This window comes from Tigriopus californicus, chromosome 9 (assembly GCF_007210705.1).
Source record: "Tigriopus californicus strain San Diego chromosome 9, Tcal_SD_v2.1, whole genome shotgun sequence".
NCBI classification, from domain to species: domain Eukaryota; kingdom Metazoa; phylum Arthropoda; class Copepoda; order Harpacticoida; family Harpacticidae; genus Tigriopus; species Tigriopus californicus.
In genome coordinates, this window is record NC_081448.1 from 15750518 (window position 1) to 15768219 (window position 17702).

The 17702-nt window shown below is 40.2% G+C and overlaps 1 protein-coding gene across 1 annotated transcript; it reads right to left on the reverse strand.

Annotated features, from left to right (window-relative positions):
* Window positions 1-7627: 7627 nt before the first annotated feature.
* LOC131887174 (uncharacterized) lies at window positions 7628-14828 on the reverse strand. Its single transcript, XM_059235705.1, has 7 exons — window positions 14411-14828; window positions 14233-14347; window positions 14024-14151; window positions 9839-10097; window positions 9549-9741; window positions 9298-9417; window positions 7628-7992 (listed from the first exon to the last, which is right to left on the reverse strand). The coding sequence occupies exons 1-7, from the start codon at window positions 14462-14464 to the stop codon at window positions 7797-7799; spliced, it is 1065 nt and encodes a 354-aa protein (XP_059091688.1). The 5' UTR covers window positions 14465-14828; the 3' UTR covers window positions 7628-7796.
* Between the last annotated feature and the right edge of the window lie 2874 nt (window positions 14829-17702).

A 17702-nucleotide genomic window follows, 5' to 3' on the forward strand; every position in this document is an offset into this window, starting at 1 on the left:
CACACAATCGAACTCATTTTTTGCAATAATCGAGACCCGAGGTTCCGTGATTCAGCAATGGGATACCACGTTCATAAATAGATTTCAAAGTACCTACCAAATTTGAGTTCAACGGGGGCAACAACTCTATAAGGGTTCTATGGTGGCAAGTTCTAGGCATAAACTTAGATGAATTCAACTGCCAGGTTCATGAGCTGGTCATAATCAATCACAAGGTAACTAGCGTTATGCATAAAATCCAAAAATAGGCTAAAAGTGGAAAAGTGGACTAAACCTAGGATATCAAACTTCATTTATAGTTTAAGGTTTTGTAGTAGTGTCAAAGAGTGGCCAGCTCCAACCTTTGACGTGTAATTTAAAGCAAAGTAATTTGTACTGAACATAACGTTGCCCAAGACATTGCGGTAGTCACATCCTCATGATGTCAGCATAGATTTTGGGAGGTCACTGACGTACTTTTCGAAAGAGAAGAGGTACTAAAAACCCAGATACCAAATTTTGGTGCTCCTACATGTACTTGACAACCTTTAGTTTTTACTAATATTGTCATATCATATTATTAAATTATTAAAGTAGCAAAACATGCTCATTTATCAAAGCTATTTGAATTTGTGTTTTATAGAAGAAGCATATACTTTATTAAAATAGTAGTGGGGATCAAGTTGTTTATTAGTTGTTTTGTTTTTTCATGGCATTTCTGACCACAACTGGAAATGTCATCCCTCCTACAAAGTCAATAGGGCGCATGAAAATTGATTTGAATTGGATTAAGGAAAAAAATCAGATTGTAGTTGAATTCAACAAAAAATACTCAGAATTAGACCAGGCAAAACTCTTTGCTTTTGTTTTTGATTGGACTCTGACAGAATCCAAACTTTTCTGTGCTATTCAGAGTCAGTCAGATTGGAAAAAAATCCCTCAAATTCATATTACAAAAATGTGGTCGTCAGGTTAAGCACAACTTAGTCCACATGAGCTAGTCAAAGTGTCATTATGACCAGCTCATGGACATTACAATTGTATTCATCTAATTTTGTGCGTAAAACTCTAAACCATTAATTCCTCAATAAGCTGCCCAAGGTTATGTCAGATCCTGTACTCTGAAAGCTATTTATCAACGCAATGCCCCATTCATGAATAACGAAACCTCGGATCTCGATTACCGAAGAAAATGAGTTAGACACAAACAACAATCAACACAGACCAGGACAACAAACCCTGTTGGTTTGTTAGGACTAGGCCAGGCTAGCTGATATGGCTAGATTTAGGCCATTTTTCTATCGGCCTGCCCAAAGTTTGCTCTTAATCCCGGGTGTCGGAGATCCTAAGTTTTGGCATCGGATTTTCATCCGTGTTGAATTTATCCCCATAGATATTATGAATGGTCTCGGCTGGACCTCATTGACGCTCTTGAGTGCGGGGTCTCGGCCTCTGACCCTATAGATAGGAGCAGGTGCGTGGATTCCGGCGTCACTGGTGGGTTTGGCGGGAAATCAGGACTGCGTGCCGTCGGTTGATTCAGCCTGGGTCCGCACTCCACATTGTGCAATATCCGTTATGATGTGTTTCGATCCGGAAAATCAGCTATTTAGCTTGAAGAACCTCTGGTAGGGCTTCCATTGCAACGAAAAAGGGTAGGGAAATGAAGACCCAAGATCAGGAACGACTTTTAAAGCAGTCCTGGTTCCGAGACCTAGAACGGCAGGGTCGGGTTTCGCCACTCATTTAAGGAGTTTGTTTTGATATTGTACTCTCTTTAGCTTGCGATGGGAGCCCTAACCGAGGTTCTTTAAGCTAAAAAGCTGACCTTCCGGATCGAAACACATCACTACTTCATAGGCACAAGGTTCTCACAGGGAAGCCTTATAAGCTCCAAAACTTGTAATTTTGTTTTTCCATGATGCCTTTTCGTGTCATGGTGGCTTATGTTCAACCTCATGAGTTGAGTGTAGGGTAATATTTCAATTTAGTTCAAGAAAATGACCATTTATTTACCATGAGGCAAAAGAAATTAACCAAGACCAATGACCAATATTTAATGTAAACGAGTAAGGCCATTATATTTTTGGCCGCGTAACGGTTGGGTAACGCATTGTTCCTTTCAACCGCAGTAATTGTAACTGAAATCCGTTCTTTTTATTGAGGGACGACTTACGCCCTGGTGGCCCTTGTTTTTAGGCATTTACTGTAAAAATCTAATCAGCTCGCCTCACCACTGGCTGAATCGTGCAACCTCAACGCCGCAATGCAAATGACTCATTTTGGCGGAATTTGGTAATGAGAACGTTTTCATGGCACTGATTTTCGCTTTAAAGTAAAATTGGAGACCCCCACGTGGTTTCGTGTGCACTTATTTTGAATTGCGACTGGGTAAAATATTCACTTTTTCAATAGTAGATGCCTTCACATTCTTCAAAATCAAGGCCAAAATTCGGCTTAATACGTGTTTTCACGCGGTCACAACGGTTAGATCAAGCAAGATGTACTGAATACTGTCCCTGAGCTATATCATGCAATCCAAAAAAGGTTAGAACATGTAATCTCAAGCTTGGTAGGCCAATAAACGCTCAATGCATGTGTTTGGAATTAACCCTGCTACTTGATATCTTACCCTTAACACAAGATCAACACAAAACACAATTTTACACATTTCATTTAATAAACAACTTATGGCCCTCTGAATCCCCATCAAAATGGGGTCTTTCTTTTGTCTTGTGCATTTGCTTGCCAAACTTCATTGGTCATACTCTGGGCTAATCAATTACTGATTTTAACAGATTTAAGAAGGAACTAGATTCACGCCAATCACTTTTGGTTCGTTGATTATTAGTGAAACAATAAATTTGCCGTTTGAGATATCGTTTATCTGAAATAGAATACTAATATTAGCAATATCTTAATTTAGAATAATCTAAGCATTATAATTAACCATATATCAAGTTAGAGGATTTCTTATGTCACTTTTATCTGCATTAGTCAGCATCAATTTTGTTCACTTTTTCTTAAATCTACCTTACATTAGACTTTGGGAATTTGGCAGGCAACCATATCATAGTTCTGGTATAACCAAAGATTTATTTGGCGTGTTGCCCGCATGAAGAAATTTTTTCTTGTATTGAGGGTCAAAAGTTTCCTTCACCAAGGAAGGTGCCCAGGTTTGGTCAAATTTACAATGAATTGTTTCATGTGAATGTTCACTGTGTAAAGCCATATCGATAATGGCTTGTTCACTGAAACTTTTTAATTGCAATTCAATGAGATTTGATGCGGATTAAACTGGACGTAAATTTTTCACCAAATGAAATTAAGTATTTGTCCTGCCAAAATAGAAGAACTTCAAAAAATTTGCAAACGCCAAAGTTTGTGGAAGAGGTTAAATTCCTAACGTTGTGATTGGTCAATCAATTGGCCTTCTACTTTTGGGATTCCATGTTGGGAGATTTTAAGATGGTTATCAAGGGTCTCAAAAATTGTCTTGAGTATGTCTTGTTTGATGTAACTGTTGTGACCGCGTGCAAAGACGTATTAAGCTGAATTTTGGCCTCGATTGGGAAGACTTTGAAGGCATCTACTATTGAAAAAGTGAATATTTTACCCAGTCGCAATTCAAAATAATGAGAGAATCCCCATGTGGTTTCGTGAGCACTTAAGTTCGATGTGATAGAGTACGCCATGACAATCCCATTTTTCCGCATGGGGGCGTATGTCTATATGTTAGAAATGACCTGCACACTAGTCATGTAAAAATGTCTAATGGCGAAGTAGAGGTCTTAGTTTGTCACCTTCAAGGTCTTGATCTGTCCATTGTGACAATATATAGGCCCCCCTCTTGTTCAGTAAGCTCGTTCTTGCCAGCTCTCAAATTCATAGGAAATGAGTTGGACCAATCAGTTTGCTCAAAGGTTTTCTTTGTAGGGGTCTTCAATTTTCCGGCTAGCGTTGTAGAGTGGGAGGCTAGTCCAGATGGGTATATTCCCGTATCGAAATCGACGTCTCAGTCGCTCTGTACAAATCGGTTGTCCAGCCACATCTTGAATATGCCTCTCCCATTTGGGCTCCAATTAGTTCAGCCGGTTTGCAAAAGCTCGAACAGGTCCAAAGATGTTTCACTAGGAACATTGAGGATATGAGAGAGCTCTCGTATTGGGAGAGGCTAGAAAGGTTGGGATTGTGCAGTATTCAGAGGAGGCACGAAAGGTATTTGGTATTGTACGTTTTCAAAAGCATTCATGAGCTTTACCATTAACCCTAAATCCTGGGTTGGGACAGTGACCGTAGGGGCTTAAAGAGCGTTTTGAAAGCACCTTCAAGCTCTCAAGAATCCAGGCTAGTTAAAACAGTGAAGTCCACCTCTCTTCTTTCTCGGGCTCCTTCATTGTTCAATTTGCTCCCTTCAAATATTCGTACACGGTGACACGAAAGTAATTTCTGGGTACGAATTTCCCGCCGTTGCTCCTCGTGTGCTTTTGGCTGAGGCTTGATAATAATTATCTTGCACTTTTGCCAAGAGTGTTAAGTCCTAAGCAACTTGAAAAAGCCCTTTTCATAATTGATTAGCAGAGTACTTACAACGGTCTTGATTTGAAAACAATAGATTATTGAATAAGATTGATGTCTAGGAACTTTGAAAATGGTCAAAATTGAGGATCGTGCAAAGGCTGTGGGCATGGTTGAAGGGGGTAAGACCCAAGAGGAGGTGGCCAGATGTCTTGGCGTCTCCGTAAGATCCATTCATGGGTGGTTAAAGAGATCAAGAGCCGGAGAATCCTTGGAAAACAGACTCCGGTCCGGAAGGCCAACCGTCCAAGATTGTCATCAGCAAAAGTGTTGGGAAAAGGTGGCAATCCACACAGAAATTAGCCACCAAGCTTACCAGAAGTGGTTACCCAGTCTCGCGAGAGAGTGTCCGACGCTATATGAAGTCTGAACTTGGCCTCAGGTCTTACAGCAGGCCTAGCCATCCTTACTTGACCCTTCGCATGCGGACTGCGCGGTTAAAATTCGCCAAGGACCGCAAAGACTGGACACTTGAGGACTGGAAAAATGTTCTATGGAGTGACGAATGTTACTTTCATCTATTTCCAAAGTCGAATTCCTCAACAGATCGAGTTTGGGGTCGCAGTGCTGAAAACATTTGCCCTACCACTTCCGTGAAACATCCACCAAAGGTTATGGTCTGGGGAATGATGTCCCATCAGGCTCTGTCCCAACTTCATTTTGTTCCCGAAAAGCAGCCTGTCAATGCAGAATACTATCGAGAACACATCTTAGCCAAGGAAGGATTGGAAGCCATGCACAGAAAGTCCAGGGGAGGCCCTGTCACCAAGAAGAAAATGTTGTCAGCCATGTCAGGGGCAATATTCATGCAAGACTCTGCTCCAACTCATTGCACGAAAGCCAATTATGAATGGCTCGATGCAATGGCCTGGCAACTCCCCAAACCTCAATCCGATTGAAAATTTGTGGTCCATCATGAAGCAAGAGCTTGCCAAACACCCCCCTGCGACTTCGGTCAGTGCCCTAAGAACGCAGCTAAAGAAAACATGGTCTACCTTTAAGCCAAATTATCTAGAAAACCTAGTAAAGAGTATGCCAGACAGGATCCAAAAAGTGATCGAGAAACAAGGGGGCTACACGGGCTATTGAAAACTTTGAATAAATCGCTCATTAATCATGATATGAAATGTGAAACCGCAACCGGCAATTACTTTCATGTCACAGTGTAGGGCGTATGTAGGCGTTGATCCAGCAGCAGGATTTAAGTCAGGCTTGGCTGACTAAAATTCCCAATCAACCTTATATTCAAGGGTTAACTAGATCAAACACTTGTCCAACTCTAATTCGTTGGTCGATCAAATAATACATATATAAATAAAAGTTAAGTAAAATGAATACATTTCTCGTCTTGACCTGCTGGGATTCCAATCCTGGTAGCTGTAAGGAAGTCCGAAAAAAAAATTTTAAAAAATGCGACTAAAATTCGATCTCAGGCATGCCAAAAAATTACGGCATGAGTTGCTGCTTTAAGAGCTTAAATGGGCGAACCTGCGGTCATTGTTGAGGGTGAGGTAATAATAATTGTTGGTTGTGATGACGAAATGGGAATATCCCTCCATTGGGACACCCATCATTCAGATGGCAGGCCGAGCGAGAGAGCTGCCATCTGACTTCGTAACAATCAAACAAACGACTAAAATTGCCCGACTATGCCTAATATGATTGGGAAAATCTCTTTGAAAGAGTTGCCTGGCTGAAATGTAGAAAGTTGGATAGGTCTAAAAAGTAATAAAACTCAATATAACATTTCTTTTAAGCTTTATTTCTTGACTACTCATTGTACGTTGTGCAAAATCGGGATTCAAACACAGACCATGAAACAATTAAACACATGTAAAAAGTAAGGTTGTCCAAATAATACAACTCAGATTTGCAAAAGATGTTATCTAAAATGCCAAGCAAAGGGGCAAAAAATGCAAACTTTGAAGATATTCCTAGCTCTGCTTACTCTCAGTAACAGTACTATAGGCAAAAAGAGATGAGACAGCAAAATTTAAATTAACATCACCAAATTGATGAAGCTCCTCGATATCGTCGTCAATTTGCTTGCCATCGGGGCCATCTCGCTAAAGAAATCCCTAAAGCCGAATTAACGTGGAAATATTACCTCCTTGTCCTCATGATATTCCACTAGGTTGGCTTTGACTAATTCTTCAGGATTTGTAGAAATTTGAAATGAAATGCATAGGTCAATTTGTCTTTGTGACTTAAAAGCATAAAATAGGGGCAAGCTCAAACACAATAGACGAATTATAGCCTTTCATTTTAATACTGCTGGGCATTACATTCCCTGTAGCGGTTAGAAAAGCCCGTAAATAAACAAACCAAACCAAAAGAAAAAAAAGCTATTGTGGGCAATTGTCAGACTTTCTGGGAAATCTGATTGGTAATTGGAAAGCAATGCTCATTGAATCAAAGGTCAGGGAACAAGAATTCCACCGTGTTCAATGAGGTCATATGTGAATTTGAACATTTGAAGGGTTTTAAAGTCACCTTCGCGTCATGTTTCATAATACTAAGATCCCTCAAGCCACAAATTTTGCACGGAGGGAAAGCGTCCTTCTATTGTTCTCTTGGCATTGCTATCAATTCTTTGAACCGTCTGATTCCGATCTTAAAGTGAATTGAAAGTAAATTATAAGACTTATTCCTCTAACTCTCACACTATCCTTGTTATGGAACCTTCTTCTGGACATTTCTGCCACTAGAATCATCAAGTTTTTGATTTTTCAGATGACTTTTTCGTCTCTGGTCTAGTTTGAGTGCATGGAATGCTTGGTTCTCTCAAATACAGCTTCGCATTCGTAACTAAAACCACTTGCAGTAATTTTCAAAATGACATTATGCCAATCCAGGTGCCAAATTAATGTTGAGTTGTCACTATTTGTTCCCAAGTTCTACTGGCTGGCAGTGGCATTTTTCATCAAAAGAAGGATGGTTAACGGCGTTAATCCCAATTTTTAGTGCTACAAATAAAAATTCAATTAGAGTTTTCAAAACCACTACACGTTGGGGCGAACAAAGGATGTTCTTTTGAGTGCCAGGCAAAACAAAACCTGATTTTTGCGCATATTTAAAATCAAATGTTTTTTGGATGAATCAGAACAAAATGGGTTGGTTTTATTTTCTTTGAAAATATGCAGAGGATTGGATCATTGTGATAGATTGTCGCTGTGCAGTTGCTTTGTGCCTTACGCAGCATATGGAATGGGCTGGTTTCAACCCTCAACACGTTTGTCTCAATACGGACCATTATAGGCTTGGATGATGCGCCCCTCGGTGTCTACGGTGTTTCCTTCGGTGTCAATTCCTTCTTCAGAGAAGCAGCGGCATTGATCCCGTGGACAAATGGGAGGATTGCGAAGACAATTACGATGACAGAATACGTCAGTCCCATTGATGCCGGCCAACTCATTAATGGACACACACTCCTTCCTATCATAGAACAAAAGACAGACATTCATGTAGATGTGTATCAATTGCAAAGGCACAACGTAATCATTATTCTCATCTCTGTCTACTTTTGGTAGGAGCAAACCACGAATAGAAATGACTCCACTATGTATCTCAACCTAGCTGCAAATCTCTCTAGGCATTGATTAGGTATAACCGGATATAAGAGAAGCTTTGGGGCCGTGAATTTCTGCTCTTATATCTGATGTGTTCTTATACCCAATGCTCCAGTTCCGAAGGCAAAACTGATGACGGAAAACATATTTTTAAGTTACAATTTGATGTAGTTTTCCGGTCCAAATAAAATGCAACCATAAAAATCGACAAAAATGAAACAAAATGCAAGGAGGGCAGTGTGCTGGCTGTATGTTTACGCACCAAATACGTAAGTAATTTGTCACAGAATTACATACTGGCTATGAAGTTTGAAAAATTGAAAAAAAAACCCAAGGGTTTTCCAAAGCAAGCACNTTTGTCACAGAATTACATACTGGCTATGAAGTTTGAAAAATTGAAAAAAAAACCCAAGGGTTTTCCAAAGCAAGCACGTTTGACTCCTAACTTTGTGGCAGCTTCGGTCAGGCTTATCTTGGACAGCTTGTCAAAATCGGCAAGGAGCTTTTGCCTCTCCTTGATGGAAAAAGTGGTTCTCTTAGCAGAAGCCATTGTGTATGACCGTTTGTTTTTATTAGAAAGCGGCTGAAAACTTTCTTTTATAAAATGGCTTAACCAGTTTCCATCTAAAACTTCATTGTGGAGCGCGGGAAATAATAAAAATAGATATTTTTTGCAGCCTTCAATTCTGCTGTTATATCAGATGTGGCCCAAAACTTTGTGCTCTTATATCCGATACTACTTTACTATACTTTCCTATATAATTTGATTCGGGGATTCACAATCCTGCTCTTACATTCGATTTTTACTGTACATTTAAATCAAATCAAACCTACTGGCACTTTTTTGCCAACAAATGAAACCTTTTTTTCCCATGTGGACGGTGAAAAATCGGATCTCACATATCTTATCAATCCAAGCCCCGTACTTTTCAGTGGCATTATATTTTGTAACAGTTCAATGCCGTTTCCGTCAAAAGAATCGAATTCTCACCAAACAAGAAGACTGATTCAAAGATACATTTAACAAAATCTGACCTCTTTGACCAATTACTTTGAAACGGGTCAAGTTTGGGGCTACCTGCTATGACAAAGATCACAGAGGCCATCATGGATTTAAAAAAGCTGAACCTGTGAATTCCCTGGAGGTTCCAAGCAACTGAACTTTACTCACAGGCAGAGGCACTTGTCCTTGGGACAAGCTGATGGATTGTAATTCAAACACTGCTCCTGGCACCATGGCTGCATATTTGGCAGATGCTCGTAGGGCTTGGTCGGGATGCACACCGTGTTCCTGAAAGGGATCCATCAATATCACTCGCGAAGAAGGAAAAGCTTCAGTCACCATTATCCATCAACCAGAGAATATGTTCCACCCACCACATCTTGCCAATTCAAAATCAACTCAACTAACTCAGGACTCACTTGTTCACGAAAGGTCGGCGACCTCCTGGATATGTGCTGTCCCGGAAATAGATGGTACTGGGGTTGTCGATGGCATTGGGCGGGAAGCCGGCAGCATTGCTATAGATTTGAATGTCTGCGCAATTGACGAAATTCTCCTGTGCCCCGCATCCTATCTCTGAGGTGCCATTGCCACAATCGCCCCATGTGTTTCCTGTTGACCGTGAATGAGTCCGATTGTCACGTCAAAAACATGCACAAGCAACAAAGCAGACTTGACTACACTGCTGGAGCCTATAGGGACGACTTACCCGTGTGGTAAGTCCATTGAATCACGCATTGACTGCAGGTGATGCCTTGAGGCAGGAGAACCTCATATTTCAAGTAGGCACTCTTCTCCGTTCCATCTGGAATAGGGTATTTCGACGAGGACGGATCTTCAGCGCGAAAAAGCGGGTGTTGATCCAGACACTCTTGGGTGGTGATTTCATTGGCATCATTCAGAGGGCACAACTTCAATTCAAACCAACCCCAATGATTGGTGCTCAACTCCACTTCGACCTCAATTGTCTGAATAAAAGAGAGTTAATGTGGGTCTTGAGAACTGTGCATATCTTGCATTGGACTAATTGACCTTAATCTGAAAAGATAAAAGCCTCAGTAATTCGTCTTTAAACGTTTACTAGATGTAAACCTAAATTGAATGATTAGGTGTCTTGCAAGAAATTCTATGCCGCAGAGACTTCAAGAATTTACTTTCACTTCCAACGGGCTTCCTACCAAAATCGGCCCACGCCAAGTTGAAGCAAATCTGAAAATTTACATTGCTCAATTGAATGCCAATCACATTTATAAAGTCTAATTGTCCAGTGGTTTGGTAAAACCACAAATCGTCAAAAAGCAAATATATCTTAGGCCAGAGTTGCCCAAAAAATTTGAATCGTAAGTATGGATGAATTTATGAATTCGATCGATCTAATTGGCTGTCAATTTTGGATGAACGTGAAATAGGTTCCAAATAAAAAGTTCAACGGGAAATCTTATTGAGAGAAAGGAACTGCTTTTCCAATGGCGTCTTTTTTTCTCGAACTCGTTTATTTTCTGTCGAAAAAAACCATGACTATAAAATCTAGCAACCTTTGATATAGAAGATACAAACTCAAAACCTCTGGTTCACAGAACAGGGAATCAGTCATTTAAAAAAAGCCGACGCATTCGTATTGATGAAGAAGTTATGATTTTAGCTAGTTCATGACGGATTTCACTACTCAACATGGACAGGCGTAGATTCATTGAAGGCACACATAAGAGAAGCAAGTACTTTATGGTTTTGATTAGCCTGGATTCACCTTTACTGCAATTGACTCTAAAACCTGATGGAGGAAAAAGCTCGTGGATACTTTTGAAGATCTATATTAGAAGGTAATTTTTGCGCCTCCTTTAAATACTGTATTGTTCCAATCTTCTCGGTTTGTCGCAATAAAGTAGCAGTTCTCTAATTCTCACATGGTTCCCGCTAGCCTATTTGACAAAAGCTCTAGTTTTTTCTGACAATGCAATCACAATCCTAATACTTAACGCACAGAAGAGCCCACGTCTCTTCACCCATAAAGAAAGGACCCTGAAATAAAGCACCCAGAGGAACCTAACTTGATCTGGAAACCTGCATGGTTTAGGGTATTAATCTGTAGCTCCAAGCTGGCATACAAATTTGAGTTTTTTTTTGAAACCGTTGGTAGTTGCTTCAAACTTTTGTAAAGTTGGTTTCATGCTGGGTTTTTATGTGTCTTTGTTTGCTTTTAATCGGGTCTAATAATAGTCTTTTCTCTTTGAGGGCCGAATAATGAAAAAAAATTGAAAGCATGAAAGATTTCTTTTTCACAGGAAAAAGATCTCAACAGCAACATTTTTTCCCCATATGTTGATGGATACTCAGATGATATTTCATTCTCAGTGTCTGGATTTCCGGTAGGGCCAAGCAGCTTTTGATCCCCACTGAATGGTGCGAGTGTTTTCGACGTATGTAAGACCGCCCTTGAATTCGCTACTCAGGTTTGTCACATAAGTTAGGCCACAAATGCTAATTTTCATGTAGGATCTCTAATGACTTGACCTCGGAAAAAGGTAGAAAATATCGGCAAAAAAGGTAACTGTAAATGACAAAGAAGGAAAAAAAACGGTACCAATATTAATAATAAAAAGGTAAAAAAACGTGAAGTTAGTTTATCAAGGTTAAAGGTGAAATGAGCCACAAAAATATCTGCCGATGTCATATTTTCCGATTTGTTGAGAATAATCAAAGCAATCAAAGAGATCCAGTGATGCAAAATTGGCGCTTCTAACTAGTTTATACCTTTCCTCATATATCAATGTGAAACTAGGGTCAGCTTCTCAAAAACGTGTTTGAAACCCCAATCTTCCATCACCAACTCTGGTACCACCTAACAAACGAACCTGCCAGAGCTTGCCTAAACGTCCCCACAATGACTAGATCTTCCATTAGCCCGACCTAGCCTGCTGATCTGCCACTTTCGGTTGACCGGCCTGATCCATTGCCTTAGGCTCACCTAGTTGACCGCCTACCCATAAAGCTAGAGCTGGATTCTTGGATACAGTCGTCTCCTCTGCATTCGTCTCACGCGTCTCACCACGGTGGTCAAAATCCCTTATCAAGTTTTGAGAGAATAACTCGAATTTATCATAGCGGTTAACCTAATCATGCAAAAGCATGAGAAGCAGTTTCGGTCTTATCGTTTTTTTTTTAATTATTGCACGCATCAAACGTTTTTTACTTAAAAGTTGACCAGATTCGTTTCAATGTTTCTGTCGACCTTCAATAAGGCATTTTAACGACCGTGACAGTCGTCTCACTGGTGAGACGACACGGGTAGCCTGATCGTCGAAGAAGCCAGCTTAATTGGCTTTTTCCAACGCAAAGCCACTCAGTATTGCTCCAGTTTCGGTTAGGAATCTAGCTGAAGCGTTGTTGTTCAAAATTCTAACTGACCGCATTTTTAACTGCTCGGCATTATATCCTCGGAAGATATGGCAAAGTTGGTGCCAATGATTCTTGACCGGATTACGTCTGCCGTTTACGAGCCTGTTGGGGCTGTGGTGCGCTTTTTCCAACGCATGAGCCAAACCAATATTGCCATAATGGAGCTTCAAGCGGGGCGATACTCCAAGTCAACTAGTCTGACATTTACTCGCAACCCACATCAAGACCCAATCATAGACCAAGGCAGAGTCTGAGGAAACTCCTCAAGACTATCGAAAGACGAAGCATGTTATTTGTTGAAATTATCCATTCACGATTCAACCTAATATTTTGAGAGTATCGATCTTATTGTTGATTCAATGCGAATAAAATGCTTTTTGCTAAAATGCTCCCCGATTTACGAAGTATTTGGTTTTGTTAAAGGTTTTCCGCTCTTGTCCATAGCCCCCCTACCGCTGTACGAAATATAGTTTAGGTTCTGCACTTCAGAGGGCGCTTTGAGAGTCTGCCTCTACCAATGGAGGGCCGATTGGACCAATTCCTCTTCGTTGAAAAATAATGCCTTTGTGTTGTTTTTGGCTAATGCTTCCAAGATCTTATGTGCAATTAGTGACTTGGATCACATAATGGTTGGAAAAGAAATCGCTTTCATGGCACGTCACTATTAGTTTATTTAGCCATCTACCGTGCGTCATCCCGTTTTGTTTGGGCTGTCTGACTTTGCAAATAAGGGTCCTTATTGAATGAAGCATTCATGTTAAAAAGCATGGTTTATCATTAAAGGGCGGATTTGAAATTACTTTGAGTAAATGATTGTTCAAATCATGGATGGTCTGAACTGCCGAAAGAAGAGAACCGGTCACGAGAACCCCCATCGAGTTTTAGCTCAACGTACAAATCAATTGCAAGTCCGTCCTCTCTTATTCGTGGAAACCGTTTTTTTAACAACGGCTGTATACAAAAAGGTTCAAATTTTTGGGGGTTCCATCTCCTTCAACGAATTGGTAGCGAGGAAAGGTTCTCGATTGAAAAAGGAAGCTACGTTTTTTGTCATCTGCGATGACGATTTGATTGAATCTTTGATTGGTTCCTGGTCAAGCCAAGAATCTACCGTTGCCTGGTTTGCTTTTGGTCTATACCCCAAATTATTGAAAATATTAAGTCTATTCAATGCCGTTTGCTCTTTAAAGTGTCGACATTTCAGCGTGTGAGCAACGTGGCGTTCCTCTGAGGATGGTAGCAACTGGATGATCAATATGCCACGTGAGCAATGGAAGCCACGCACTGTTTCGTGTCTTGACTACACTCCAATTGGCCACGCTCTACCCATATATTTCATTGAGATCACTACTGAGATCATGAAACTCCCGACCGGGATTTCCTTCTTCTGCTGCCTGATAAAATCCAGAAAACTTGTGGAAATTCAAATTTTGAATCCCTAAACGTTGACCGATGGGAGAATGAGTGAGATCCATCAATCCCGAATGTTAACACGAACCTGTCCCATGACGTATTTTCGTCCGATGGTTCCGAGGCCATATTTTCCCCCATTCTCGTGATCTCTGGGTTGGGGATCGGCGTAGTTATCCCCGCATACACCACATTTACCGTCATTGTCCTTTTGAGCTGAAGCCGGGAATGTTATGTATGGTGGAAACGACTATACATAAATGACTTAGTAGGTATTTAGACAGAAGAATAACTCACTCTCAAAACCCCCGCAATAGAGCTCGTTGTCGTTGTAGTTGACTTCGGTGTTGAAACCGTATCGCCACATCACATTCCTCGAAGGAGGATCAGCTAAATATCCATGGCTCGAGATCTGAGGATAAATACCTGTTCAAGGAATCAGTTATTCATTGTTCTCATCTATTAGGTCACTAACCTGATGAATTTGACTCAGGCCCAAAATAATTGAACAAATTGTTGTCACGGTCATTCTAAAAAGACGGCTGGACTCGAAGCACTCCCACCGAAATATCAACTGAACGAACAACGTGACCACTACTTTGATTAAGATCCTCTTGGGTCTGCACTATCGGCGGGAAGAACTTGCCCTATTCTTGTCGTATCTTTCTTTCTCCTCGTTCTTCAAACAAGTTTTTATGGCTCTGACTTGGCCACCGTCTTCAGTGTTACTTACACTGAGCCACTAGGCTCACTGTATTTCCAGTTCAGGCTGGGAAGACTTTCGCATCGGGCACGGAAAGTGTTACTCGCAGACAACCACATCAAATTCGTCTCTTATTAAAATTTGAACTCACGCCCATGGATACTACTCGATTCCTAACGATAAGGCCTCTGTACCAAACCCACAGGGAGTTGAGCAATCGGTTGTTCAGAAAACGTTCTGAACACGACATCCAAAGAAACCAGTCAAGAAAGAATATTTTTTTGCTACAAATATTTGTGATTATGCTCCAATCATCAGAGGCCAAATGAAATATAACTGTTTAAAGTGCAAGCTGTTCTGAAAGGGGACAAGAAATAAAGATTTGTTTTTCACCAAGGGATGGGGCCACGTGGCAAGTTTGCCAACGATAGCCTCTCATGCATTGATTTTTGGTGCTGACATTGGCTCTGAATTTGGTGCAAGCCTTCATTTTTAAAAATGAAATATAATGAAAGTTTTAAATGAAATATATATTTATATGAATAAAAATGAAATGCCCTATGGGCATAAAGCCCATTGGGTTGCAAGCTAGAGGGAATGGCCGCCAAAGTCAGTCAATGTGCTGAACCCTGGAAGCAGGTCTCTAACAAACTTTGGAGTGGGTGCTCCAAAACCAGACACTTCAAAGTGCGAGGAGGTATTGCGATGTGCAAACTCGCCCATGTTTCCTTGCTACCAATTCAATTAGATAATGGCTATAATGAATGCATTTCGAAATAAAGTTGCCTTTTGGGCCAAAATTGTTTTTCTTCTTTGTGGGTTCACGTAGCTATTTTGAATACCATCTTTATGTCTTTTTGATCACGATGATACGCTTGACGAGACAGAGAGTCTACACCTGTGCATACACAATGGAAAACGCTTGCATTGGTATCTTGAGATCTTGAGTAGCCAATCGTCTTGCTGGACAACTGTCTTGCGTGTCCATATATTCGAAGGCAATGTGGAATTGTATTAGCTGATCAACGTGAATCTCCAAGTCTTTCAACTGAACCTCGAAAACAAGTCAATTTCTATAAACACCTGAAATTTTCTACCAATTTTTTTTCGCGATCTAAAAAGTGGAATGACTTTTGTACTTTTTCATTCTGTTGGAATGTATCTGGACACAAAAGAAATGTTCATCGTCAACGGCACTATCAAAGTTGGAGACATGTGTTTTAGAATTTGGTTCGTTAGACCATCCATTTCTGATCTGTTTTTGACTTAAGTTCATTGAAAACCGCGTTGACTCTGTACAATTCACCCACTTAAAATATAAAAACCTTGATTTTTTTGGTTCCTAACCCGCCAATGAGCTCATTGTTATGGGCGGGAAACCGAGCACCGAGCACAATACAAACCACGAAATTGTCAGAGGTTCGTAGAGCAGATGGGTTATTTCGTTGGATGGACAGAGATCAGAAATTCAGAGGATTCAATCCCATCCCCCTATAGGATTTGTTGGTATCCTATTAAGTCTGGTACAAATAAAACTACTGACGTGTGACACTGCCTGGGACCAAACTTAGGACACTTGCACCTAACCGTTGGCCAATGAAAGGTAATAAGTAGACGAATTAATACTGGGGATAACATTCCCTGTAATGATTAGAAAAGCCGGTGAAAAAAACAAACCAAAAAAATCTATCGCATTGAAATAGCCATTTGGGTCATTAGGGAATAGAACAGGCTTAAAAGTTAATTGCTCAAGTCAAACATCTATTATCGTCTAGTTTATTCTTTCAATACTTTTTTGCCACGGGGATTGGGAGTTGAAAGTGTTGCTTCCTTTCAAAAGTTTAACTTAAGCAAGAAACGGGCCATGAGTGTTTTTTTTACTTTTTCTTGCGCCTAGCGCTTAACTCAACGAGAAAAAAGGAAAGCAAATAAAAGCCATTGAATATTCTAATTTACAATGAAAATCAACCGTAATGACTAGACTCCGGCAAAATATGTTTTCACGTCGTACATAAACGGTTCTGACGTGCGAAAGATCTGAAACGAGGCATTGAGAAGATTGTCGGAGTCTACTAATGACCAATTAAAAGCAAAAGGTGCAAAATCATTGGCTGTACAAAATGTTTGCTTGCAGAAGAAGTACTAAAACAGTTCCAAAAGTTGCTGGAGGATGCCACTAACCAAGTTTTGTCAAGTGCAGACAAATGCTATTAAACTTCAACAAGTTGACTATTTTTGTAGGAAAAATGAACAAGAATTGTGATGTCTTTTTGTTCATAACAAGGAAGATGTTGGTGACCGGATCGTTAAATGAAGGGTGTCAGTGAGCAAACCGTGAAAATACTGAGATTTACAAGATTAGTAGGTACTCTGACACTGATGATGATTAGGATTTACATTCATTCGAAGCGTGGAATAGAATTGAGACCCAGGCATCGGGGTTCCATGGGCTGGAAATTTGATATTATTTTTTTGTGTTTCTTATCAGGTTTTTCTAACCGCTACAGGGGATGTTATCTACTCTTAACTTTCAAAGTACTATAGTACTATTAAAATGAAAGGTCACCCTTCGTGTAATTTTTACCTTTTAAACTTTACTTGATATTTGATCTACCAACGAATTTGAGTTGGCAGACCGAGCTTGTCCTTGAATGTAGGGTAAATCTTGAATGCTAATTAAAAACTTGTCCAAGTCTGACTTGAAGGAAGTTACGGGAACAACAACACCTACTTTGATTTTACTAGATAGGAATTGGTCGCTTTTGCATTTTTCTGAGCTTTAAACATGTTCGTACGTAAAACTGCATCAGATTTAAAATAGATGGTCTGTTATTACAATTCTTTTCAACCGCATTGCAAGGGAACAAAGTCTTCGATCTGTTCATCAGACAGAGATATAAAGACTGATTTTGGTAAGTAATGAGGGTGTAATCCCAATTATTATTGGGAACGGGAGTTCCAGATTCGCTCTAGCATTAGAGCGAGATTTCATCGAAAGTACGCGTTCCCTTGTTCCTAACTTTCTCTATTGCAATTTACTTGCGTGATTTTACAGACAAACACC

Excerpts from the sequence above, each read along its gene's own strand:
- LOC131887174 (XM_059235705.1), bottom strand. The coding sequence starts at position 14,464 with ATGACCGTGACAACAATTTGTTCAATTATTTTGGGCCTGAGTCAAATT. Across the intron at positions 9,418-9,548 it reads CGCCGACCTTTCGTGAACAA|GAACACGGTGTGCATCCCGA; the intron begins GTGAGTCCTGAG and ends GATCCCTTTCAG. Across the intron at positions 7,993-9,297 it reads AAGGACAAGTGCCTCTGCCT|GAAGGAGTGTGTGTCCATTA; the intron begins GTGAGTAAAGTT and ends GTTCTATGATAG.